Below are 25,797 nucleotides of genomic sequence, written 5' to 3' on the forward strand. Positions count from 1 at the left end.
GGAAATATAACGCTACTGCGTCCCTCCAGTTCATTCAGAAAAGGGGCCATTCCTTTCAAAAGCAGCAGCAACAACAACAAAAAAGCAAAGCCGTACAACAGACAAAACGTTACAAGTGGTGTACTTAGACTTAGAGGAACACGCAGGCTTACAGACCTGCATTGCACGGGCGTCACACGAGTGCTCTCTCCCGGCAGAGGCTTCGATGGTCGAGACAAGCGTTTCAGGGGACATCTCCACCTACGCTAACCTTTTGTCGTTCATTGCCTTAGCCTTTGTAATTGATCGTTCCTTTCATGAGCAGTCTTTCTCCCTTATCTCCAAACACTCCACACACACCTCTCCGCCTTTCACTTCTGTTTTCAGCACACAGCAGAGGCTGCTGTGAATCACATTTCGGCTCTCCCCTGAAGCGCGCTCCAGTCAGCGCAGCCACCGCAATGAGCGAGAGCCGCTCGCGGGGAAACTACGCGGGGCCAGCGCCGCACGTCGCCTCACCGAAGGTACTGGGGGCGACGGGGGGTAGGGTACGGGCGAATCCATCGGGGTAGGACAGAAAACGGACAGATGCCGACTGAAAGCAAGTCAGTTCGAGAGGTTACGCTCAAACAGTAAACACACACACAGTGAACCAGCTGCTAGAGGGTCGCTTAGAAGGAATAACAAACAAATTGAACATGCACATAGAAGGAAGCTTCTGTGCGAAAAGTGGTTAATAATGTGTGCTGCTCACGAAACTAATCACGAGACAGTGAGAAACAGTCTTCCCGCAGTTAAAACGAGAAGGCAGGAAAAACCATTAAATTAGAGAAACTAACAGCACCTTTAATTGAAAATGACGTTAAAAGTGAGTGAGCGGCGGGGAGGGGAGGAGATAGCCATGCGCCTTGCAAATTACGAGGCAAATAAAAACCTGCATGAAAGAAACAGATGTGTCCTAAGTGAGCTGAACGGAACGCTGGGTAAACTCCAAAGAAGGGGCTCCATTAGTGCAGGCTGGGCATACCTTTCCAGCAAGCAAATTTCAGTGCTGGATTATTTGTTTCCAAAAGTCAGCCTTGCAATTCATGATCTAAGTGATCTGCTAAAGCCTTTTCTTTCCATAAAAAGGAAGAAGAAGCATACTTGAGGAAGTCTCGACCGAAACGGAACCTCTCCTCACGTAAAGCAGGAAGCTGATTTGAGTGTTCTGAAGAAGAGATGGAGCCAACGGATGACAAACACTGATGGAGGGCTGCTGAGCAGTTTTCTAAGAAAAATGTAGGACGAGAAGAAGGAAATCGAAATGCTTCTGAGTGGACTCGTAGTATCATCAGAAACTGAGGGAGACGTTCCAGCATGCCTAACTATGATAACTCTTAACGAGACAATGTCGGGGTTTCTGGTCTTCTGTGGCTAGGACAGAAGTAATGCACTCCACCTCTATCGCTGTTAATAAGTACACGTTGCTAAACGTTGCTTTTCCGAGTATGTAACGTTCTTGTATCATATCTGCATGTCGGGGAAGGAGAAGACACAACCCCTTTCCTAGCAGCAGACTTCCGTGTTTGAAGGTACCAGAGAGAGAAAAACAAGAAATCCAAAGCGATCCAACCCAAAGATGTCTCCGTCTCCAAACAACAGAAAATCTATTCCTCTTGGTAAAGATGGAAATACCATCTGCCCTAATAGGAAGCCACAATTAACAATTCACTCGCATACACGTGACGGCCTGCCGACTAGCCAGAATCCTGGCTTCTCACCCTTGATAGATATGTGTACACACACATCACACGGGCAGACACGTTTAAAGACACCTGCCTATTTCTCCTCTTTCTGTTCTTGCGTAGAACTTCCAAAAAACAATAAGACTCCAGGAGGGAGAATTTTCAGTACCCCTGCAAGCTACTCCAGTATTAGCCAGCCAAAACGCAATAGCACACATATTGCTCGCTTAGCCACTGCCTTTCAGCAAAAAAAAAAAAATAAAATAAAATAAAAAACAAAAACAAAAAGAAAAAACGTTCTGGTCTCATAGATTAGACAGACTCAGACATGGTCAAAGTACCGTTACGTTTGCCACAACACCACACCATCCCTAGCAATTCAATTTATGACCTCGGCTCTACATCAACGCCCCCCTTCACCTTCGCCTGCATATTAAAGACACAGTGACGACCAGGAAAAGAGACGGAGCCCTACCACCACCGATGGAAAAGGCCATAAAGAACGCAGAGAAATCACGGCCCTACAGAAGAACCGGCTCCCCTGACTCCAACCCTTCTGCAGCACCAACAACTGGGACGGTAGGCGGCGACGCCCGTGTCTTTCTTTAGGGGGGAAGTTAGGCCCTGGCCGCGCCCGGAGGCTCTCTTTTGTCGACCCATTCACAGGCACACGCTCACATTTCACCTGGAGATACAGCACCGAAACAACGTACAACATTTGTTTCGTGTTCAACACTATCAAGCAAGTCGTCTCCCTGGGGAAAAGGAGATCGGGGAAAACAAAAACCCTTCAACACAAAACCCTTCGATCACATTTCCCCCCTACCCAAGTGCAGAATCAGTACACTTCATTGTACACAACGAGGAGCCACGTTCGCTGTTACTCACGTATGCGATTGTCTACGGAACAAACGTGACGGCCGGAACCTTTCAACTGAGCCTGAACGTGTAATTCCTGATGACCCCAGGGGCACCTTGGTTCACTTCCTGCTTTTAAGCGAAGCGGGGAAAATACTGTCTCCTCCTTTCATGACAAAGGGATCATCCTGTCCCACTACAACGCACACATGTGGAAAGCAAACCACAAAAATAATTGCGTCAAGTTAACAACGACCGAGACGTTGGCGACGGCTTACAGACCGACAGTGCATCGGGGTGCGACGGCGGGTCTCGCGCCGCTCTCCCACTAAAATCCTACCACGACTTGGAGAAGGGAAAAGCACTGTTGCGTGAAGGACGAGGGCCAACAAAGCTCATGAAATGCAAGACGGTCAGGACCGAGTATGCAAACACCACTGCCATTCAGTGTGAGAAGAGACATTCATGCTACTAACGCCTACGACAGCCTAGAAAAAAGAAGGCGTTACACTAGTGCTTCCTCCATTCTTTCATTCACTCCAGCGGGCGCCACTCCGTCCTATTTCATATTCAAATAAAACCCCAGGGAAGCACCCCAGGTGGCTAAGGATGAGCAAAACTGTAAAAGCACGAATATAGGTCGTAAGAAGACAAGGCAGGGGGCGAGAGGAGGACCGGGTGGTCGGCTTACAGACCTGCACGGCGTCGGCGTCCGACGGCGGCTCTGCCGGGCCTCGGCTGCTGCTCGGCGTCGGCGTCCCGGGCGCGTCCCCGCTGAGAAGATCCGCGGCGGCCAGGCCGGGCAGCGGGGCCGGCAGCCAAGCGCACTCGGCCACGGCGCGGCCCGGGGCCACGCACAGGTTGTACGAGTAGGGCAAGGTGCCCTCGCAGAAGTCGGCCGGGAAGGCCGGGCCGGCCCCGGAGAAGCGCTCGGCGCCCAGGCAGCGCAGGACGGCGGGCGGCCCGGCGCGGCGCACCCGCGCCACCACGGCCAGCGCCACGCTCAGCACCAGCAAGGCGCAGAGCAGCGCCAGCGCCAGCACCAGGGAGAACTGCAGATCCGCCGGCGACTCGCCGCCCGCCGCCCGCTCGCTCAGCGCCGGCAGCGCCTCCTGCAAGCTCTCGGCCAGCACCACGTGCAGCGTGGCCGTGGCCGACAGCGCCGGCTGCCCGTGGTCCTTCACCACCACCACCAGCCGCTGCCGCGGCGCGTCCCGCTCCGACACGGCCCGCGCCGTGCGCACCTCGCCGCTGTGCAGCCCCAGCCGGAACAGCGCCGGCTCCGTCGCCTGCACCAGCTCGTACGACAGCCACGCGTTGCGCCCCGAGTCCGCGTCCACCGCCACCACCTTGGCCGCCAGCCACCCGGCCTCGGCCGACCGCGGCACCACCTCGAACGGGCCCGCGCCGGCGCTCGCCGCCGCCGCCGCCGGCCACAGCACCTGCGGCGCGTTGTCGTTGCGGTCCAGCACGAAGACGCGCACCGTCGCCGTCGAGCTCCGCGCCGGCGCCCCGCCGTCCTGCGCCCTCACCTCCACGGCGAACTCGCGGCACTGCTCGTAGTCGAAGGAGCGCTGCGCGTACACCGCGCCGCTCCGCGCCTCCACCGACACGTACGCCGCCGCCGCCGCCGCCTCGCCCGCGCTGCCGCCCACCAGCCAGTAGCTCACGCGCCCGTTGGCGCCCGCGTCCGCGTCCCGCGCGCGCACGCGCAGCACCGCCGCGCCCGCCGCGTTGTTCTCCGGCACGTAGGCGCTGTAGGCGCCTTCCTCGAACACCGGCGCGTTGTCGTTCACGTCCGACACCGCCAGCGCCAGCGCGGTGCGGCTGCAGAGCGCCGGGCTGCCCCCGTCGCGGGCCATCACCGTCACGTTGTGCTCGGACGCCCGCTCCCGGTCCAGCGCGCTCGCCGTCACCACCTTGTAGGAGCTGCCCGGCGACGCCACCATCGCGAACGGCGTCTCGCCCTCCAGCTCGCACCACACCTTCCCGTTCTCGCCGGAGTCCCGGTCCCGCACCTTGAGGAGCGCGACGACCGTGCCGGGCGGGGAGTCCTCGGGCACCGGGCTCGACACCGACAACGTCGTTATCTCGGGCGCGTTGTCGTTCTCGTCGGTGATCTCTACGCGGACTTGGCAGTGACCGCTGAGCCCGCCCCCGTCCCTCGCTTCCACTCCGAAGGTGTACTCCTGCCTCTCCTCAAAATCCAGAATCCCTTCGCTCCGGATGTCGCCGCTGTCGCTGCCGATGCTGAAGACAGCGCGGACCGCCGCCGGCACGTTGCTGAAGGAGTAGGAGACGCGGCCGTTGGAGCCCGCATCCGCGTCCGTGGCGCGGACCCGCAGCACCAGCGACCCCGCCGGCAGATTCTCCCTCACTCGCGCCTCGTACGCGCTTTTGCTGAACACGGGCGCGTTGTCATTGGCGTCGGTCACGTTCACGCGAATCTGCACCGTCCCCGACCTCGCTGGAGCCCCACCGTCCACCGCCGTCAGCACCATCTGAAAGGAGCTCTGCTTCTCACGGTCCAAAGCGGCTGCTAACACCAGTTCGGGCTGCTTCTTGCCACTGGCGCTCTCCTTCACTGCCAGCGTGAAGGACGGGGTTTCAGTCAGCTGGTAACTCAGCAGCGAGTTGCTTCCCACATCCGCATCTTGCGCCATCTCCAGCGGAAAGCGCGCACCAGGAACAGTCCATTCTGCGATCTCCAGATCGAGAGCAGCCTTGCTGAAGACCGGGGAGTTGTCATTGACGTCCTGGATGGCCACGTCGACGTGGAAAACGTTGAGCGGGTTCTGCACCACCGCCTCGAAACTGACCGAGCAGGACGCGGAGTCGCCGCACATCTCCTCGCGGTCCAGCCTCTCGCTCACGTACAGGTTCCCGTTCTCCGCGCTCACGGCGAAGTAGGGCTTCTCCGAGCTGATGCGCAGCTTGCGCGCCGGCAGGTCGGCCGGGCTCAGCCCCAGGTCCCGCGCCAGCGGCCCCACCAGGGAGCCGCTGCCCGTTTCCTCGGGAATCGCGTAGCGCAGCCGCTCCGGCGCCGCCCGGCAGCACAGCGGCAGCAGCACGGCCAACAGCGCGACGTGCCTGGCTGCTGCCCGCCGCTCCGCTGCTTGCCTCGCTCCCATCCCCGCCGCTCGCCGCGCCTCGCCTCCCGTCCTCCGACGCTGCCGGGCTCTGCAGATCCCCCGCTGCTGCCTCGCAGATCAAACGGCGGGCCGAGAGACAGGCCGCCTCTGCTCTGCTCTGCTCTGCTCTGCTCTGTGTCCCCGAGGCGGGCGCTGTGCGAGCCAGCAGCCGCCCCGGCTTCGGCTCCGGCTTCGGCTCCGGCTCCGGCGCTCCGGCTCTGCATCGGGCAACAGCGGCACCCGGAGTCCCCGCGCCGCCACTGCAGCCAGCCCGCGACCGCCCAGGGCCCCGCGGAAAGCCACGCTCTCCCCAGGGGAGCTCGTCATTCAAGAGCTGCTTCGGAGCAGCCTGGAGGCGTTACCCTGCGCCACCCCCTGCTGTCACAGAAGGTCGCCTCGCGGAAGGAAGGAATCAGTCGCTTTGTCGCGCCTCCGCTTCGGTAAGTCAGGCCTGGGGTTTCTGTCCTTTGCACCGAAGGTGGTGGTACCGTCATAGGGATATGCAGTAGATATATTCGCTTTGGGCGGGGACAAGAAAAGCCGCCTGTCGGCAGCATAGCGAAAGCCCCTCCCTTCGACCTCATTTATCCACCCCAACATGCATCACATGAACATGTACACGCCAGCGTCTGCCTGGAAGCGGCATTTCCTGTACGGTTCGGGCACTGCTCTTGGATTCAGGAGCAGAGCCAGGGGCTGCTTTCGCACCTCAGCCTCGAGAAGTTCGTGTTTGGAAAGCGATGCCAAACTGCAACACAGCTCCTCTGTAAGGTAACTCGCTTTCAAGGCTGAGCCCTAAACCACAGCGGGTCAGACTTCAGGCAGTAAAAGATGTCCTGAAGCGAATCACTGTCAAAGCACTTCACTTCCCCTAGTAAATGTCCGGACATAATGCCGGTGCTTCTCTAACCTGCCATGCTCTAGCGAGGTTTCTGGTACTTCAGCCATACTCGCCTGGCCTCAGAATAGGCTGTAATCTAAAGGAAAAAATGATACTGCTTCTGCATTTAAGAGAGAGCAGAACATATTTTGCAGGAGCACAAGGGTGATTCCCCACATTTGACAAAGAGCTGCATGTTCGGAATAGAGATGTATTTTAGAGCCAAAAGGTACAGCGCCTGGGAAACAGATCTTATTCCAGCCACAACTTGGAGCTCCCTTGGGCCAGACCGAGGATATTCCAGCAAGCACTGAACTTTTCTCTAGAAGGCCTAGGAAAGGCCTCCGGGCTCAGCAAGCATAAAATTCTTCTCCTAAATTATTACCATGCACAGGAAAAGCTGTACTATAAGCCAAAGAAAGAGCATGGGACAGATTACCAGTCGTACTGTAAGCTAAAGAGCATGAGAGGAATAACAAGAGACGTTTCGCACTGCAGGCATGGCCTAAGTGCTCCTCGTCCCAATTGGACGAGGTGGAGGCATTGGACCGAGGTGGAGGCATTGGACCTGGTGGAGGAAGCAATTGCCTTCTTGACAACATCACTACAGCATTCAGTGAGTATTCAGAGTATCAAGAAGTATCCTGACAGCACTATCAGGTTCCTGAGTACACAGTGCACGCATACGTTGTTGGCCACATCAACACTGTAAAGCCGGAGGCACGCAGACGATGCCAGCGTGACAGCATTCCCCCAGAGAGGCAAGTGTTCAGAAGACTTCAGTGACTCGGGACCTTCAGTCACGACCCTCCCACCCCTCGGGAGAAAAGAACAAACAAACAAACAAACAAACAAACACACAAACACACAAAAACCCCAGAACCAGTATCTGTTGGAGGCCTGACGAAGCCAGGAGAGACGCACTGCAGTTCTCCAGGGCTTTCTCAGTGTTGGCAACCTCCGGGAACCGGGACAGCCATCACTCGAGTCCCACCCCACAAAGGCTTGAAGAGACGGAAAAAAATGCAACACGCATCTTCCATCAACACGAGGTAGATATACGTTTTTAGAGTACAGTTCTAGGCTGGGGCAGCGTTCACTGAGCTGCATTGCCTCCAACCTCAGAGGTCCAGTGAGACAGTGATACCGACTTGACACAAAAGCTTTTCGACTGCCCTAGTAACTTTGAAGGCATTCTGCCCTCTCGTAACGACACCAAGGGCTCCACACGCCATTGGGAACCATGCGCCAGCTTGCTTTCTCACACTTCACCCATACCTTCAAGGCCTAAGGACAGGCTGCCGCCTATAAACATACAGCCGTTGAGCTCCACTCACAAGACAGTGGAGGACCTCCGGAGGAGCGCAACGGTGATCCCCCACTTAGGTCAAGTGGTGCCTCTGTCGCATGCTCATATATTTCACAACTTGGCACTTACCAAGCAGCCGTTTCGCTCCTCCAGCCTCTTAGTCCCTCCACAGCTTGGAGCTCACTGTTGGCCCAAAGCAGGGAATGCCAGCAGGCAACCGGCAATACACAGGCACACCGAGGAATGGTCTCCCGATCGAGGCAGCAGTACCTCCCACTCGCAAAACGCACACTGCATCCTCGAGCGTCCCATTCACCCTTCTGTCACAACGCACCGATTGACACATCGCGTGAAGCATGTTCTGACACAACGAGCCCCCAGAAGCCTACGCCATCTCCCTGGTCAACGCCTTCTCTCCTGCAGCTCCTGGATTCTCTGGGGGTGCTAGACACAGCCAGGAAATTCATCGTCCCCACACAGGCTCTTCTGGCCGCCTTTCCCCACCACCCAGGGTCAGGCTCCGAACCCACCACAAGTGTCAGGCCTTTATACAGAAGCTCACGCTGCCTACATGCTTGCCACTCCCATTGCCCGCCGACTCATTGCACCCGTTTGAGATAACTAGCACCAAAGGAAAAGGGCGTGTCCTAAGAGGAGGGCGAGAAGAACAGCGACCAGCTGACACCCTTTCTAAGCAAATGCAAATAACAAGCCGCTCACCAAGAAAATCCACCTGGAAAACACATTTCCGTTTCCGCGAGCTCCGCACCCCCTAGAGCACTGCAAAAGCAAATCGTATCGGCAACAGGGACCTTCGAGGAGGTCGTAGCCACACCCGCAGCTATCCCTCCACCTCTGCTCGCTACTCTCCCGCTCTGTGACAGAAACGACGACGAGCAGGAAAGCAAAGGGACAAGTGCCGCCGCGCAGGGGAAAAGGCGCGAGGAGGGGCGGAAGCAAGGAGCACGTGGAAAGTCTCGTCAGAGGCACTCACCGGGAGGGCGTCTCCGCTGCCGCTGTCGCTGCCGCTGTCGCTGCCGCTGTCGCTGCCGGCGCCGGCGCCGGCGGGCTCTTCGGGCAGCAGCGGCGCGCGTTTGTCGGGCGGCGGCGGGGCCGGCAGGGTGTTGGAGCCGCTGGCGCCCGGGCAGCGGCGCTGGCTCTTGCGCGAGTCGGCGGTGAGCGAGAGCTCGTGCGAGTAGGAGTGGAGGAAGGCGCGGACGCCGTCGATGCCCACGAAGGGCGAGGCCGGGGCGGCGCGCGAGGCCCCGCTGCCCGCGGCCAGCAGCCGCGAGCGGCGCCAGCGGCGCAGGCGCAGCGCCAGCAGCGCCAGCAGGAAGGCGAGGAAGAGGCACGCCACGGCCGCCACGGCCAGCACCAGCCAGCGCGTCAGGCTGCCGGCCGGCTCGCCCGGCGCCGCCGCGCCGCTCAGCTCCGACAGCAGCTCCGCCACGCTCTCGGCCAGCACCACGTGCAGCGTGGCCGTGGCCGACAGCGCCGGCTGCCCGTGGTCCTTCACCACCACCACCAGCCGCTGCCGCGGCGCGTCGCGCGCCACCGGCAGCCGCGCCGTGCGCACCTCGCCGCTGTGCAGCCCCACGCGGAAGAGCCCCGGCTCCGTCGCCTTGGCCAGCTCGTACGACAGCCACGCGTTCTGCCCCGAGTCCGCGTCCACCGCCACCACCTTGGCCACCAGCGTCCCGGGCTCCGCCGACCGCGGCGCCAGCTCCACGCCCGACCAGCCCGCGCCCGCGCCCGCGCCCGCGCCCGCCGCCGCCGCCGCCGCCGGGTACAGCACCTGCGGCGCGTTGTCGTTCTCGTCCACGATGAAGAGCCGCACCGACACGTTGCTGCTCAGCGCCGGCGCGCCCCCGTCCTCCGCCCGCACCCACAGCCCCACCTCGCGCACCTCCTCGTAGTCGAAGGAGCGCAGCGCGTACAGCGCGCCCGTCTCCGCGTGCACCGACACGTAGGACGAGAGCGGCGCGCCCCGCACCTGCCCCTCGCACAGCCGGTACCGCACGCGCCCGTTCTGCCCCCAGTCCGCGTCCGCCGCCCGCACCCTCAGCACCAGCGCGCCCTTGCCGTTGTTCTCGGGCAGCCAGGCGCTGTAGCGCGCCTCGCCGAACACCGGCGCGTTGTCGTTCACGTCCAGCACCCGCAGCGGCAGCACCGCGCTGCTCCACAGCGCCGGCGACCCGCCGTCCGTCGCCCGCACCGTCACGTTGTACTCCGACACCTCCTCCCGGTCCAGCTCCCGCGCCGTCACCACGCTGTAGTAGTCCTCAAAGGACTTCTCCAGCCGGAACGGCAGCGTGCCTGGGAGCGACAGCCGCACCTCCCCATTGGCCTCTGAATCTTCGTCCTTCACTTTTAGCAAAGCGATAACAGTTCCCGGGGGGCTGTCCTCGGGCACCGAGCTCACGACGGACGTCACCACGATTTCAGGCGTGTTGTCATTGACGTCGATGACGCTCACCAGGACTTTCGCCCTGGCCGAGAGGTCCCCGCCGTCCTTCGCCTGCACCTCCAGCTCGTACAAAGCCGCTTCCTCGTAGTCCAGCTGCCCCGCCGCCGACACGTCCCCGGTGCGGGCGTCCACCTGGAAGACGCGCGACGCTCCGCCGGGCGTCCTGCGCAACGAGTAGCTCAGCTCTGCATTGCTGCCCTCGTCCGCATCCGTGGCGTTCACGGTGAGCAGCCGCGACCCCACGGGCACGTCCTCCCGCACGCGCACCGTGTACACCGCCTGGCTGAACACCGGCGCGTTGTCGTTCGCGTCCAGCACCACCACGCGGATCCGCGCCGTGCCCGTCCGCGCCGGCTGCCCGCCGTCCTCAGCCCTCAGCACCAGCTCGTGAAACGCGCCTTCCTCCCGGTCCAGCGCCTTCGCCAGCACCAGCTCGGGCTGTTTCTCCCCATCCGGTCCCGTCTGCACGGCCAGACCGAAGTGCTCGTCGCCGCTCAGCTCGTAGCGCTGCAGGGCATTCAGCCCTGCGTCCGCGTCTTGCGCTTCTTCCAGCGAGTACCGCGTTCCCACGGCTGCTGTTTCACTGATTCGAAACTGCAGTTTATCTTGCTGGAACTTGGGAGCATTGTCATTCAGGTCGGTGATTTCTATCTGTAGTTTGAAAACCCTCATAGAGAATTCTACCAAGATTTCTAAATTTATCAGGCACTTGTCCTCCAGCCGGCCGCAAACTTGCTCTCTGTCTATCCTTTCCGCCGTCACTAAATGGCCGGTCCTGTCATGCAGAGCGAAATACTGCCGCCTACCTTTGTCGACGATGCGGGCGCCGCGGGCGCGCAGCGCCGCCGGCTCCAGCCCCAGGTCCTTGGCCACGTCGCCCACGAAAGAGCCCTTCTGCATCTCCTCGGGCACCGAGTAGCGGAGCTGCCCCCACGCCAGCTCCCACGCCGCCACCAAGGCGCACCACAGCAGCGCTCGCCCTCGCCCTCGCCCTCGCCCTCGCTCTCGCCGGCCCCAGCGCCTCCCTGGATCCGCACGCATCGCCGCCGCCGCCCCGCCGGCACCGAAATCCCGCCGGCTCCTCCGCGCCGCTCTCGCTCCGGCACGGCCCGCCGGCCCGCTCTCGCCCACCCCTCCGCCTCGCCGCTGCACGCCTCCGCACCGCCGGGCCGCTCGCAGCCCGCCCGCACGCCCAGCCGGCCGGCCAGCCAGCCCGGCGCCGCAGCGGGCGGGGCTCGCTCCAGCGCTCCGCTCCCTCCTCTTCTCCTCTCCTCCTTGGTGAGCAGCGGCGCCCGCAGCCTCCGCCGAGAACTGCAGCCACAAGTCTCACCCCAGCCTCCCGCTCCTCCCGTTCCCCACGCCTATCCCGTACTGTCGGGGGCCGGCGGAAAAGTCAGGCTTCAGGATACACATTTGGCCTGTGGAGAATATTTGCTGCCTTCCTTGCTCTCAAGCTGATGTCTTCTCTGGACCGCATGACATTAACCTTTCTTTTCCTGAAGGTCACCATGCAAGAAAGGAGGCTGACTTGTGGGTGTGGAACTCCTACCGCACGGCAAAAATCAATTGCTTCCGGCGATTTATGTAAAGCGCAACTACATGTATATGACATACCTCTATAACTGTATGCATATAACATGTGCTTTACGACCTTTAGATATTGAATACGCATTGCCACTAGTCCAAGAGCAGAATCTGCACGACGAATCGCAGGCCTATTTCTTACAGCGCTGCTTACGTTATTTCCCCTCAGTTTTCCAGCGACGAATGGTCACCTGACACCGAATCGACTGTGAAACGACAGCTTCGTTTCGTAACTCGGTAGTACTACTTTTTCGATGATGCCGCCAACGCTATATACCAAGGCATCTGTGCAGACCACCTCCACTCCTCCCACCTCCTCAGCAACCCCCAGCAGCCACCCCTCTCTGGAGCACAGCACACAGAGCAAAACGAATTACGCGATCTTTCATCAACCGACAGACCGTAATAGTCGGCTGCGTCAGTACCCATGTCCGTCCGCATGGGAACTAATATCGGTATTACACATTTCCACCACGCCTTTCAACTGAGCAGTCTACACTGATCAGTGGAACTCTAACGGTGTTCTTGGACACCAGAACCACGAACCTCTGAAAACATTTACAGCTGTTAACCTACGGGAAATATAACGCTACTGCGTCCCTCCAGTTCATTCAGAAAAGGGGCCATTCCTTTCAAAAGCAGCAGCAACAACAACAAAAAAGCAAAGCCGTACAACAGACAAAACGTTACAAGTGGTGTACTTAGACTTGGAGGAACACGCAGGCTTACAGACCTGCATTGCACGGGCGTCACACGAGTGCTCTCTCCCGGCAGAGGCTTCGATGGTCGAGACAAGCGTTTCAGGGGACATCTCCACCTACGCTAACCTTTTGTCGTTCATTGCCTTAGCCTTTGTAATTGATCGTTCCTTTCATGAGCAGTCTTTCTCCCTTATCTCCAAACACTCCACACACACCTCTCCGCCTTTCACTTCTGTTTTCAGCACACAGCAGAGGCTGCTGTGAATCACATTTCGGCTCTCCCCTGAAGCGCGCTCCAGTCAGCGCAGCCACCGCAATGAGCGAGAGCCGCTCGCGGGGAAACTACGCGGGGCCAGCGCCGCACGTCGCCTCACCGAAGGTACTGGGGGCGACGGGGGGTAGGGTACGGGCGAATCCATCGGGGTAGGACAGAAAACGGACAGATGCCGACTGAAAGCAAGTCAGTTCGAGAGGTTACGCTCAAACAGTAAACACACACACAGTGAACCAGCTGCTAGAGGGTCGCTTAGAAGGAATAACAAACAAATTGAACATGCACATAGAAGGAAGCTTCTGTGCGAAAAGTGGTTAATAATGTGTGCTGCTCACGAAACTAATCACGAGACAGTGAGAAACAGTCTTCCCGCAGTTAAAACGAGAAGGCAGGAAAAACCATTAAATTAGAGAAACTAACAGCACCTTTAATTGAAAATGACGTTAAAAGTGAGTGAGCGGCGGGGAGGGGAGGAGATAGCCATGCGCCTTGCAAATTACGAGGCAAATAAAAACCTGCATGAAAGAAACAGATGTGTCCTAAGTGAGCTGAACGGAACGCTGGGTAAACTCCAAAGAAGGGGCTCCATTAGTGCAGGCTGGGCATACCTTTCCAGCAAGCAAATTTCAGTGCTGGATTATTTGTTTCCAAAAGTCAGCCTTGCAATTCATGATCTAAGTGATCTGCTAAAGCCTTTTCTTTCCATAAAAAGGAAGAAGAAGCATACTTGAGGAAGTCTCGACCGAAACGGAACCTCTCCTCACGTAAAGCAGGAAGCTGATTTGAGTGTTCTGAAGAAGAGATGGAGCCAACGGATGACAAACACTGATGGAGGGCTGCTGAGCAGTTTTCTAAGAAAAATGTAGGACGAGAAGAAGGAAATCGAAATGCTTCTGAGTGGACTCGTAGTATCATCAGAAACTGAGGGAGACGTTCCAGCATGCCTAACTATGATAACTCTTAACGAGACAATGTCGGGGTTTCTGGTCTTCTGTGGCTAGGACAGAAGTAATGCACTCCACCTCTATCGCTGTTAATAAGTACACGTTGCTAAACGTTGCTTTTCCGAGTATGTAACGTTCTTGTATCATATCTGCATGTCGGAGAAGGAGAAGACACAACCCCTTTCCTAGCAGCAGACTTCCGTGTTTGAAGGTACCAGAGAGAGAAAAACAAGAAATCCAAAGCGATCCAACCCAAAGATGTCTCCGTCTCCAAACAACAGAAAATCTATTCCTCTTGGTAAAGATGGAAATACCATCTGCCCTAATAGGAAGCCACAATTAACAATTCACTCGCATACACGTGACGGCCTGCCGACTAGCCAGAATCCTGGCTTCTCACCCTTGATAGATATGTGTACACACACATCACACGGGCAGACACGTTTAAAGACACCTGCCTATTTCTCCTCTTTCTGTTCTTGCGTAGAACTTCCAAAAAACAATAAGACTCCAGGAGGGAGAATTTTCAGTACCCCTGCAAGCTACTCCAGTATTAGCCAGCCAAAACGCAATAGCACACATATTGCTCGCTTAGCCACTGCCTTTCAGCAAAAAAAAAAAAAATAAAATAAAATAAAAAACAAAAACAAAAAGAAAAAACGTTCTGGTCTCATAGATTAGACAGACTCAGACATGGTCAAAGTACCGTTACTTTTGCCACAACACCACACCATCCCTAGCAATTCAATTTATGACCTCGGCTCTACATCAACGCCCCCCTTCACCTTCGCCTGCATATTAAAGACACAGTGACGACCAGGAAAAGAGACGGAGCCCTACCACCACCGATGGAAAAGGCCATAAAGAACGCAGAGAAATCACGGCCCTACAGAAGAACCGGCTCCCCTGACTCCAACCCTTCTGCAGCACCAACAACTGGGACGGTAGGCGGCGACGCCCGTGTCTTTCTTTAGGGGGGAAGTTAGGCCCTGGCCGCGCCCGGAGGCTCTCTTTTGTCGACCCATTCACAGGCACACGCTCACATTTCACCTGGAGATACAGCACCGAAACAACGTACAACATTTGTTTCGTGTTCAACACTATCAAGCAAGTCGTCTCCCTGGGGAAAAGGAGATCGGGGAAAACAAAAACCCTTCAACACAAAACCCTTCGATCACATTTCCCCCCTACCCAAGTGCAGAATCAGTACACTTCATTGTACACAACGAGGAGCCACGTTCGCTGTTACTCACGTATGCGATTGTCTACGGAACAAACGTGACGGCCGGAACCTTTCAACTGAGCCTGAACGTGTAATTCCTGATGACCCCAGGGGCACCTTGGTTCACTTCCTGCTTTTAAGCGAAGCGGGGAAAATACTGTCTCCTCCTTTCATGACAAAGGGATCATCCTGTCCCACTACAACGCACACATGTGGAAAGCAAACCACAAAAATAATTGCGTCAAGTTAACAACGACCGAGACGTTGGCGACGGCTTACAGACCGACAGTGCATCGGGGTGCGACGGCGGGTCTCGCGCCGCTCTCCCACTAAAATCCTACCACGACTTGGAGAAGGGAAAAGCACTGTTGCGTGAAGGACGAGGGCCAACAAAGCTCATGAAATGCAAGACGGTCAGGACCGAGTATGCAAACACCACTGCCATTCAGTGTGAGAAGAGACATTCATGCTACTAACGCCTTCGACAGCCTAGAAAAAAGAAGGCGTTACACTAGTGCTTCCTCCATTCTTTCATTCACTCCAGCGGGCGCCACTCCGTCCTATTTCATATTCAAATAAAACCCCAGGGAAGCACCCCAGGTGGCTAAGGATGAGCAAAACTGTAAAAGCACGAATATAGGTCGTAAGAAGACAAGGCAGGGGGCGAGAGGAGGACCGGGTGGTCGGCTTACAGACCTGCACGGCGTCGGTGTCCGACGGCGGCTCTGCCGGGCCTCGGCTGCTGCTCGGCGTCGGCGTCCCGGGCGCGTCCCCGCTGAGAAGATCCGCGGCGGCCAGGCCGGGCAGCGGGGCCGGCAGCCAAGCGCACTCGGCCACGGCGCGGCCCGGGGCCACGCACAGGTTGTACGAGTAGGGCAAGGTGCCCTCGCAGAAGTCGGCCGGGAAGGCCGGGCCGGCCCCGGAGAAGCGCTCGGCGCCCAGGCAGCGCAGGACGGCGGGCGGCCCGGCGCGGCGCACCCGCGCCACCACGGCCAGCGCCACGCTCAGCACCAGCAAGGCGCAGAGCAGCGCCAGCGCCAGCACCAGGGAGAACTGCAAATCCGCCGGCGACTCGCCGCCCGCCGCCCGCTCGCTCAGCGCCGGCAGCGCCTCCTGCAAGCTCTCGGCCAGCACCACGTGCAGCGTGGCCGTGGCCGACAGCGCCGGCTGCCCGTGGTCCTTCACCACCACCACCAGCCGCTGCCGCGGCGCGTCCCGCTCCGACACGGCCCGCGCCGTGCGCACCTCGCCGCTGTGCAGCCCCAGCCGGAACAGCGCCGGCTCCGTCGCCTGCACCAGCTCGTACGACAGCCACGCGTTGCGCCCCGAGTCCGCGTCCACCGCCACCACCTTGGCCGCCAGCCACCCGGCCTCGGCCGACCGCGGCACCACCTCGAACGGGCCCGCGCCGGCGCTCGCCGCCGCCGCCGCCGGCCACAGCACCTGCGGCGCGTTGTCGTTGCGGTCCAGCACGAAGACGCGCACCGTCGCCGTCGAGCTCCGCGCCGGCGCCCCGCCGTCCTGCGCCCTCACCTCCACGGCGAACTCGCGGCACTGCTCGTAGTCGAAGGAGCGCTGCGCGTACACCGCGCCGCTCCGCGCCTCCACCGACACGTACGCCGCCGCCGCCGCCGCCTCGCCCGCGCTGCCGCCCACCAGCCAGTAGCTCACGCGCCCGTTGGCGCCCGCGTCCGCGTCCCGCGCGCGCACGCGCAGCACCGCCGCGCCCGCCGCGTTGTTCTCCGGCACGTAGGCGCTGTAGGCGCCTTCCTCGAACACCGGCGCGTTGTCGTTCACGTCCGACACCGCCAGCGCCAGCGCGGTGCGGCTGCAGAGCGCCGGGCTGCCCCCGTCGCGGGCCATCACCGTCACGTTGTGCTCGGACGCCCGCTCCCGGTCCAGCGCGCTCGCCGTCACCACCTTGTAGGAGCTGCCCGGCGACGCCACCATCGCGAACGGCGTCTCGCCCTCCAGCTCGCACCACACCTTCCCGTTCTCGCCGGAGTCCGCGTCGTGCACCTTGAGGAGCGCGACGACCGTGCCGGGCGGGGAGTCCTCGGGCACCGGGCTCGACACCGACAACGTCGTTATCTCGGGCGCGTTGTCGTTCTCGTCGGTGATCTCTACGCGGACCTTGCAGTGACCGCTGAGCCCGCCCCCGTCCCTCGCTTCCACTCCGAAGGTGTACTCCTGCCTCTCCTCAAAATCCAGAATCCCTTCGCTCCGGATGTCGCCGCTGTCGCTGCCGATGCTGAAGACAGCGCGGACCGCCGCCGGCACGTTGCTGAAGGAGTAGGAGACGCGGCCGTTGGAGCCCGCATCCGCGTCCGTGGCGCGGACCCGCAGCACCAGCGACCCCGCCGGCAGATTCTCCCTCACTCGCGCCTCGTACGCGCTTTTGCTGAACACGGGCGCGTTGTCATTGGCGTCGGTCACGTTCACGCGAATCTGCACCGTCCCCGACCTCGCTGGAGCCCCACCGTCCACCGCCGTCAGCACCATCTGAAAGGAGCTCTGCTTCTCACGGTCCAAAGCGGCTGCTAACACCAGTTCGGGCTGCTTCTTGCCACTGGCGCTCTCCTTCACTGCCAGCGTGAAGGACGGGGTTTCAGTCAGCTGGTAACTCAGCAGCGAGTTGCTTCCCACATCCGCATCTTGCGCCATCTCCAGCGGAAAGCGCGCACCAGGAACAGTCCATTCTGCGATCTCCAGATCGAGAGCAGCCTTGCTGAAGACCGGGGAGTTGTCATTGACGTCCTGGATGGCCACGTCGACGTGGAAAACGTTGAGCGGGTTCTGCACCACCGCCTCGAAACTGACCGAGCAGGACGCGGAGTCGCCGCACATCTCCTCGCGGTCCAGCCTCTCGCTCACGTACAGGTTCCCGTTCTCCGCGCTCACGGCGAAGTATTTCAGCCGCCTTTTAGCCGCCGAGATCAGCTGCAGCTTGCGCGCCGGCAGGTCGGCCGGGCTCAGCCCCAGGTCCCGCGCCAGCGGCCCCACCAGGGAGCCGCTGCCCGTTTCCTCGGGAATCGCGTAGCGCAGCCGCTCCGGCGCCGCCCGGCAGCACAGCGGCAGCAGCACGGCCAACAGCGCGACGTGCCTGGCTGCTGCCCGCCGCTCCGCTGCTTGCCTCGCTCCCATCCCCGCCGCTCGCCGCGCCTCGCCTCCCGTCCTCCGACGCTGCCGGGCTCTGCAGATCCCCCGCTGCTGCCTCGCAGATCAAACGGCGGGCCGAGAGACAGGCCGCCTCTGCTCTGCTCTGCTCTGCTCTGCTCTGTGTCCCCGAGGCGGGCGCTGTGCGAGCCAGCAGCCGCCCCGGCTTCGGCTCCGGCTTCGGCTCCGGCTCCGGCGCTCCGGCTCTGCATCGGGCAACAGCGGCACCCGGAGTCCCCGCGCCGCCACTGCAGCCAGCCCGCGACCGCCCAGGGCCCCGCGGAAAGCCACGCTCTCCCCAGGGGAGCTCGTCATTCAAGAGCTGCTTCGGAGCAGCCTGGAGGCGTTACCCTGCGCCACCCCCTGCTGTCACAGAAGGTCGCCTCGCGGAAGGAAGGAATCAGTCGCTTTGTCGCGCCTCCGCTTCGGTAAGTCAGGCCTGGGGTTTCTGTCCTTTGCACCGAAGGTGGTGGTACCGTCATAGGGATATGCAGTAGATATATTCGCTTTGGGCGGGGACAAGAAAAGCCGCCTGTCGGCAGCATAGCGAAAGCCCCTCCCTTCGACCTCATTTATCCACCCCAACATGCATCACATGAACATGTACACGCCAGCGTCTGCCTGGAAGCGGCATTTCCTGTACGGTTCAGGCACTGCTCTTGGATTCAGGAGCAGAGCCAGGGGCTGCTTTCGCACCTCAGCCTCGAGAGGTTCGTGTTTGGAAAGCGATGCCAAACTGCAACACAGCTCCTCTGTAAGGTAACTCGCTTTCAAGGCTGAGCCCTAAACCACAGCGGGTCAGACTTCAGGCAGTAAAAGATGTCCTGAAGCGAATCACTGTCAAAGCACTTCACTTCCCCTAGTAAATGTCCGGACATAATGCCGGTGCTTCTCTAACCTGCCATGCTCTAGCGAGGTTTCTGGTACTTCAGCCATACTCGCCTGGCCTCAGAGTAGGCTGTAATCTAAAGGAAAAAATGATACTGCTTCTGCATTTAAGAGAGAGCAGAACATATTTTGCAGGAGCACAAGGGTGATTCCCCACATTTGACAAAGAGCTGCATGTTCGGAATAGAGATGTATTTTAGAGCCAAAAGGTACAGCGCCTGGGAAACAGATCTTATTCCAGCCACAACTTGGAGCTCCCTTGGGCCAGACCGAGGATATTCCAGCAAGCACTGAACTTTTCTCTAGAAGGCCTAGGAAAGGCCTCCGGGCTCAGCAAGCATAAAATTCTTCTCCTAAATTATTACCATGCACAGGAAAAGCTGTACTATAAGCCAAAGAAAGAGCATGGGACAGATTACCAGACGTACTGTAAGCTAAAGAGCATGAGAGGAATAACAAGAGACGTTTCGCACTGCAGGCATGGCCTAAGTGCTCCTCGTCCCAATTGGACGAGGTGGAGGCATTGGACCGAGGTGGAGGCATTGGACCTGGTGGAGGAAGCAATTGCCTTCTTGACAACATCACTACAGCATTCAGTGAGTATTCAGAGTATCAAGAAGTATCCTGACAGCACTATCAGGTTCCTGAGTACACACTGCACGCATACGTTGTTGGCCACATCAACACTGTAAAGCCGGAGGCACGCAGACGATGCCAGCGTGACAGCATTCCCCCAGAGAGGCAAGTGTTCAGAAGACTTCAGTGACTCGGGACCTTCAGTCACGACCCTCCCACCCCTCGGGAGAAAAGAACAAACAAACAAACAAACAAACACACACACAAAAACCCCAGAACCAGTATCTGTTGGAGGCCTGACGAAGCCAGGAGAGACGCACTGCAGCTCTCCAGGGCTTTCTCAGTGTTGGCAACCTCCGGGAACCGGGACAGCCATCACTCGAGTCCCACCCCACAAAGGCTTGAAGAGACGGAAAAAAATGCAACACGCATCTTCCATCAACACGAGGTAGATATACGTTTTTAGAGTACAGTTCTAGGCTGGGGCAGCGTTCACTGAGCTGCATTGCCTCCAACCTCAGAGGTCCAGTGAGACAGTGATACCGACTTGACACAAAAGCTTTTCGACTGCCCTAGTAACTTTGAAGGCATTCTGCCCTCTCGTAACGACACCAAGGGCTCCACACGCCATTGGGAACCATGCGCCAGCTTGCTTTCTCACACTTCACCCATACCTTCAAGGCCTAAGGACAGGCTGCCGCCTATAAACATACAGCCGTTGAGCTCCACTCACAAGACAGTGGAGGACCTCCGGAGGAGCGCAACGGTGATCCCCCACTTAGGTCAAGTGGTGCCTCTGTCGCATGCTCATATATTTCACAACTTGGCACTTACCAAGCAGCCGTTTCGCTCCTCCAGCCTCTTAGTCCCTCCACAGCTTGGAGCTCACTGTTGGCCCAAAGCAGGGAATGCCAGCAGGCAACCGGCAATACACAGGCACACCGAGGAATGGTCTCCCGATCGAGGCAGCAGTACCTCCCACTCGCAAAACGCACACTGCATCCTCGAGCGTCCCATTCACCCTTCTGTCACAACGCACCGATTGACACATCGCGTGAAGCATGTTCTGACACAACGAGCCCCCAGAAGCCTACGCCATCTCCCTGGTCAACGCCTTCTCTCCTGCAGCTCCTGGATTCTCTGGGGGTGCTAGACACAGCCAGGAAATTCATCGTCCCCACACAGGCTCTTCTGGCCGCCTTTCCCCACCACCCAGGGTCAGGCTCCGAACCCACCACAAGTGTCAGGCCTTTATACAGAAGCTCACGCTGCCTACATGCTTGCCACTCCCATTGCCCGCCGACTCATTGCACCCGTTTGAGATAACTAGCACCAAAGGAAAAGGGCGTGTCCTAAGAGGAGGGCGAGAAGAACAGCGACCAGCTGACACCCTTTCTAAGCAAATGCAAATAACAAGCCGCTCACCAAGAAAATCCACCTGAAAAACACATTTCCGTTTCCGCGAGCTCCGCACCCCCTAGAGCACTGCAAAAGCAAATCGTATCGGCAACAGGGACCTTCGAGGAGGTCGTAGCCAACCCGCAGCTATCCCTCCACCTCTGCTCGCTACTCTCCCGCTCTGTGACAGAAACGACGACGAGCAGGAAAGCAAAGGGACAAGTGCCGCCGCGCAGGGGAAAAGGCGCGAGGAGGGGCGGAAGCAAGGAGCACGTGGAAAGTCTCGTCAGAGGCACTCACCGGGAGGGCGTCTCCGCTGTCGCTGTCGCTGCCGCTGCCGCTGTCGCTGTCGCTGTCGCTGCCGGCGCCGGCGCCGGCGGGCTCTTCGGGCAGCAGCGGCGCGCGTTTGTCGGGCGGCGGCGGGGCCGGCAGGGTGTTGGAGCCGCTGGCGCCCGGGCAGCGGCGCTGGCTCTTGCGCGAGTCGGCGGTGAGCGAGAGCTCGTGCGAGTAGGAGTGGAGGAAGGCGCGGACGCCGTCGATGCCCACGAAGGGCGAGGCCGGGGCGGCGCGCGAGGCCCCGCTGCCCGCGGCCAGCAGCCGCGAGCGGCGCCAGCGGCGCAGGCGCAGCGCCAGCAGCGCCAGCAGGAAGGCGAGGAAGAGGCACGCCACGGCCGCCACGGCCAGCACCAGCCAGCGCGTCAGGCTGCCGGCCGGCTCGCCCGGCGCCGCCGCGCCGCTCAGCTCCGACAGCAGCTCCGCCACGCTCTCGGCCAGCACCACGTGCAGCGTGGCCGTGGCCGACAGCGCCGGCTGCCCGTGGTCCTTCACCACCACCACCAGCCGCTGCCGCGGCGCGTCGCGCGCCACCGGCAGCCGCGCCGTGCGCACCTCGCCGCTGTGCAGCCCCACGCGGAAGAGCCCCGGCTCCGTCGCCTTGGCCAGCTCGTACGACAGCCACGCGTTCTGCCCCGAGTCCGCGTCCACCGCCACCACCTTGGCCACCAGCGTCCCGGGCTCCGCCGACCGCGGCGCCAGCTCCACGCCCGACCAGCCCGCGCCCGCGCCCGCGCCCGCGCCCGCCGCCGCCGCCGGGTACAGCACCTGCGGCGCGTTGTCGTTCTCGTCCACGATGAAGAGCCGCACCGACACGTTGCTGCTCAGCGCCGGCGCGCCCCCGTCCTCCGCCCGCACCCACAGCCCCACCTCGCGCACCTCCTCGTAGTCGAAGGAGCGCAGCGCGTACAGCGCGCCCGTCTCCGCGTGCACCGACACGTAGGACGAGAGCGGCGCGCCCCGCACCTGCCCCTCGCACAGCCGGTACCGCACGCGCCCGTTCTGCCCCCAGTCCGCGTCCGCCGCCCGCACCCTCAGCACCAGCGCGCCCTTGCCGTTGTTCTCGGGCAGCCAGGCGCTGTAGCGCGCCTCGCCGAACACCGGCGCGTTGTCGTTCACGTCCAGCACCCGCAGCGGCAGCACCGCGCTGCTCCACAGCGCCGGCGACCCGCCGTCCGTCGCCCGCACCGTCACGTTGTACTCCGACACCTCCTCCCGGTCCAGCTCCCGCGCCGTCACCACGCTGTAGTAGTCCTCAAAGGACTTCTCCAGCCGGAACGGCAGCGTGCCTGGGAGCGACAGCCGCACCTCCCCATTGGCCTCTGAATCTTCGTCCTTCACATTTAGCAAAGCGATAACAGTTCCCGGGGGGCTGTCCTCGGGCACCGAGCTCACGACGGACGTCACCACGATTTCAGGCGTGTTGTCATTGACGTCGATGACGCTCACCAGGACTTTCGCCCTGGCCGAGAGGTCCCCGCCGTCCTTCGCCTGCACCTCCAGCTCGTACAAAGCCGCTTCCTCGTAGTCCAGCTGCCCCGCCGCCGACACGTCCCCGGTGCGGGCGTCCACCTGGAAGACGCGCGACGCTCCGCCGGGCGTCCTGCGCAACGAGTAGCTCAGCTCTGCATTGCTGCCCTCGTCCGCATCCGTGGCGTTCACGGTGAGCAGCCGCGACCCCACGGGCACGTCCTCCCGCACGCGCACCGTGTACACCGCCTGGCTGAACACCGGCGCGTTGTCGTTCGCGTCCAGCACCACCACGCGGATCCGCGCCGTGCCCGTCCGCGCCGGCTGCCCGCCGTCCTCAGCCCTCAGCACCAGCTCGTGAAACGCGCCTTCCTCCCGGTCCAGCGCCTTCGCCAGCACCAGCTCGGGCTGTTTCTCCCCATCCGGTCCCGTCTGCACGGCCAGACCGAAGTGCTCGTCGCCGCTCAGCTCGTAGCGCTGCAGGGCATTCAGCCCTGCGTCCGCGTCTTGCGCTTCTTCCAGCGAGTACCGCGTTCCCACGGCTGCTGTTTCACTGATTCGGAACTGCAGTTTATCTTGCTGGAACTTGGGAGCATTGTCATTCAGGTCGGTGATTTCTATCTGTAGTTTGAAAACCCTCATAGAGAATTCTACCAAGATTTCTAAATTTATCAGGCACTTGTCCTCAAGCCGGCCGCAAACTTGCTCTCTGTCTATCCTTTCCGCCGTCACTAAATGGCCGGTCTTGTCATGCAGAGCGAAATACTGCCGCCTACCTTTGTCGACGATGCGGGCGCCGCGGGCGCGCAGCGCCGCCGGCTCCAGCCCCAGGTCCTTGGCCACGTCGCCCACGAAAGAGCCCTTCTGCATCTCCTCGGGCACCGAGTAGCGGAGCTGCCCCCACGCCAGCTCCCACGCCGCCACCAAGGCGCACCACAGCAGCGCTCGCCCTCGCCCTCGCCCTCGCCCTCGCTCTCGCCGGCCCCAGCGCCTCCCTGGATCCGCACGCATCGCCGCCGCCGCCCCGCCGGCACCGAAATCCCGCCGGCTCCTCCGCGCCGCTCTCGCTCCGGCACGGCCCGCCGGCCCGCTCTCGCCCACCCCTCCGCCTCGCCGCTGCACGCCTCCGCACCGCCGGGCCGCTCGCAGCCCGCCCGCACGCCCAGCCGGCCGGCCAGCCAGCCCGGCGCCGCAGCGGGCGGGGCTCGCTCCAGCGCTCCGCTCCCTCCTCTTCTCCTCTCCTCCTTGGTGAGCAGCGGCGCCCGCAGCCTCCGCCGAGAACTGCAGCCACAAGTCTCACCCCAGCCTCCCGCTCCTCCCGTTCCCCACGCCTATCCCGTACTGTCGGGGGCCGGCGGAAAAGTCAGGCTTCAGGATACACATTTGGCCTGTGGAGAATATGTGCTGCCTTCCTTGCTCTCAAGCTGATGTCTTCTCTGGACCGCATGACATTAACCTTTCTTTTCCTGAAGGTCACCATGCAAGAAAGGAGGCTGACTTGTGGGTGTGGAACTCCTACCGCACGGCAAAAATCAATTGCTTCCGGCGGTTTAGGTAAAGCGCAACTACATGTATATGACATACCTCTATAACTGTATGCATATAACATGTGCTTTACGACCTTTAGATATTGAATACGCATTGCCACTAGTCCAAGAGCAGAATCTGCACGACGAATCGCAGGCCTATTTCTTACAGCGCTGCTTACGTTATTTCCCCTCAGTTTTCCAGCGACGAATGGTCACCTGACACCGAATCGACTGTGAAACGACAGCTTCGTTTCGTAACTCGGTAGTACTACTTTTTCGATGATGCCGCCAACGCTATATACCAAGGCATCTGTGCAGACCACCTCCACTCCTCCCACCTCCTCAGCAACCCCCAGCAGCCACCCCTCTCTGGAGCACAGCACACAGAGCAAAACGAATTACGCGATCTTTCATCAACCGACAGACCGTAATAGTCGGCTGCGTCAGTACCCATGTCCGTCCGCATGGGAACTAATATCGGTATTACACATTTCCACCACGCCTTTCAACTGAGCAGTCTACACTGATCAGTGGAACTCTAACGGTGTTCTTGGACACCAGAACCACGAACCTCTGAAAACATTTACAGCTGTTAACCTACGGGAAATATAACGCTACTGCGTCCCTCCAGTTCATTCAGAAAAGGGGCCATTCCTTTCAAAAGCAGCAGCAACAACAACAAAAAAGCAAAGCCGTACAACAGACAAAACGTTACAAGTGGTGTACTTAGACTTAGAGGAACACGCAGGCTTACAGACCTGCATTGCACGGGCGTCACACGAGTGCTCTCTCCCGGCAGAGGCTTCGATGGTCGAGACAAGCGTTTCAGGGGACATCTCCACCTACGCTAACCTTTTGTCGTTCATTGCCTTAGCCTTTGTAATTGATCGTTCCTTTCATGAGCAGTCTTTCTCCCTTATCTCCAAACACTCCACACACACCTCTCCGCCTTTCACTTCTGTTTTCAGCACACAGCAGAGGCTGCTGTGAATCACATTTCGGCTCTCCCCTGAAGCGCGCTCCAGTCAGCGCAGCCACCGCAATGAGCGAGAGCCGCTCGCGGGGAAACTACGCGGGGCCAGCGCCGCACGTCGCCTCACCGAAGGTACTGGGGGCGACGGGGGGTAGGGTACGGGCGAATCCATCGGGGTAGGACAGAAAACGGACAGATGCCGACTGAAAGCAAGTCAGTTCGAGAGGTTACGCTCAAACAGTAAACACACACACAGTGAACCAGCTGCTAGAGGGTCGCTTAGAAGGAATAACAAACAAATTGAACATGCACATAGAAGGAAGCTTCTGTGCGAAAAGTGGTTAATAATGTGTGCTGCTCACGAAACTAATCACGAGACAGTGAGAAACAGTCTTCCC

At 59.9% G+C, this 25,797-nt stretch overlaps 2 protein-coding genes and 1 pseudogene across 2 annotated transcripts in view; all 3 read right to left on the minus strand.

Moving 5' to 3' along the window:
* LOC104154015 (uncharacterized) overlaps nt 1-25,797 on the minus strand; it is a 99,295-nt gene that overhangs the window by 65,356 nt on the left and 8,142 nt on the right. The window contains exons 2-4 of the mRNA XM_068960112.1: nt 25,527-25,602; nt 24,699-24,795; nt 21,395-24,178 (exon numbers count right to left, since the gene is read on the minus strand). Of these exons, the coding sequence (XP_068816213.1) occupies nt 21,395-24,178; nt 24,699-24,795; nt 25,527-25,602 (2,957 nt within the window). The remainder of the gene's footprint in view (nt 1-21,394; nt 24,179-24,698; nt 24,796-25,526; nt 25,603-25,797) is intronic.
* Nucleotides 1,112-6,409, minus strand: LOC138069168 (protocadherin gamma-B5 pseudogene; annotated as a pseudogene).
* Nucleotides 6,405-21,388, minus strand: LOC138069181 (uncharacterized). The gene is made up of 4 exons (XM_068960100.1): nt 15,773-21,388; nt 15,046-15,119; nt 12,183-12,279; nt 6,405-11,662 (listed from the first exon to the last, which is right to left on the minus strand). Exons 1-4 carry the CDS (start codon nt 18,218-18,220, stop codon nt 8,747-8,749), a joined length of 5,535 nt encoding a protein of 1,844 aa, XP_068816201.1. The 5' UTR covers nt 18,221-21,388; the 3' UTR covers nt 6,405-8,746.

The sequence above is a fragment of the Struthio camelus genome, chromosome 13 (genome assembly GCF_040807025.1).
Source record: "Struthio camelus isolate bStrCam1 chromosome 13, bStrCam1.hap1, whole genome shotgun sequence".
Classification (NCBI taxonomy): Eukaryota; Metazoa; Chordata; class Aves; order Struthioniformes; family Struthionidae; genus Struthio; species Struthio camelus.

Excerpts from the sequence above, each read along its gene's own strand:
- LOC138069181 (XM_068960100.1), bottom strand. The coding sequence starts at position 18,220 with ATGGGAGCGAGGCAAGCAGCGGAGCGGCGGGCAGCAGCCAGGCACGTC. Across the intron at positions 15,120-15,772 it reads CGGACACCGACGCCGTGCAG|ACAATCGCATACGTGAGTAA; the intron begins GTCTGTAAGCCG and ends TTTGTTCCGTAG. Across the intron at positions 12,280-15,045 it reads TGTACTGATTCTGCACTTGG|AGAGGGGTGGCTGCTGGGGG; the intron begins GTAGGGGGGAAA and ends GCTGTGCTCCAG.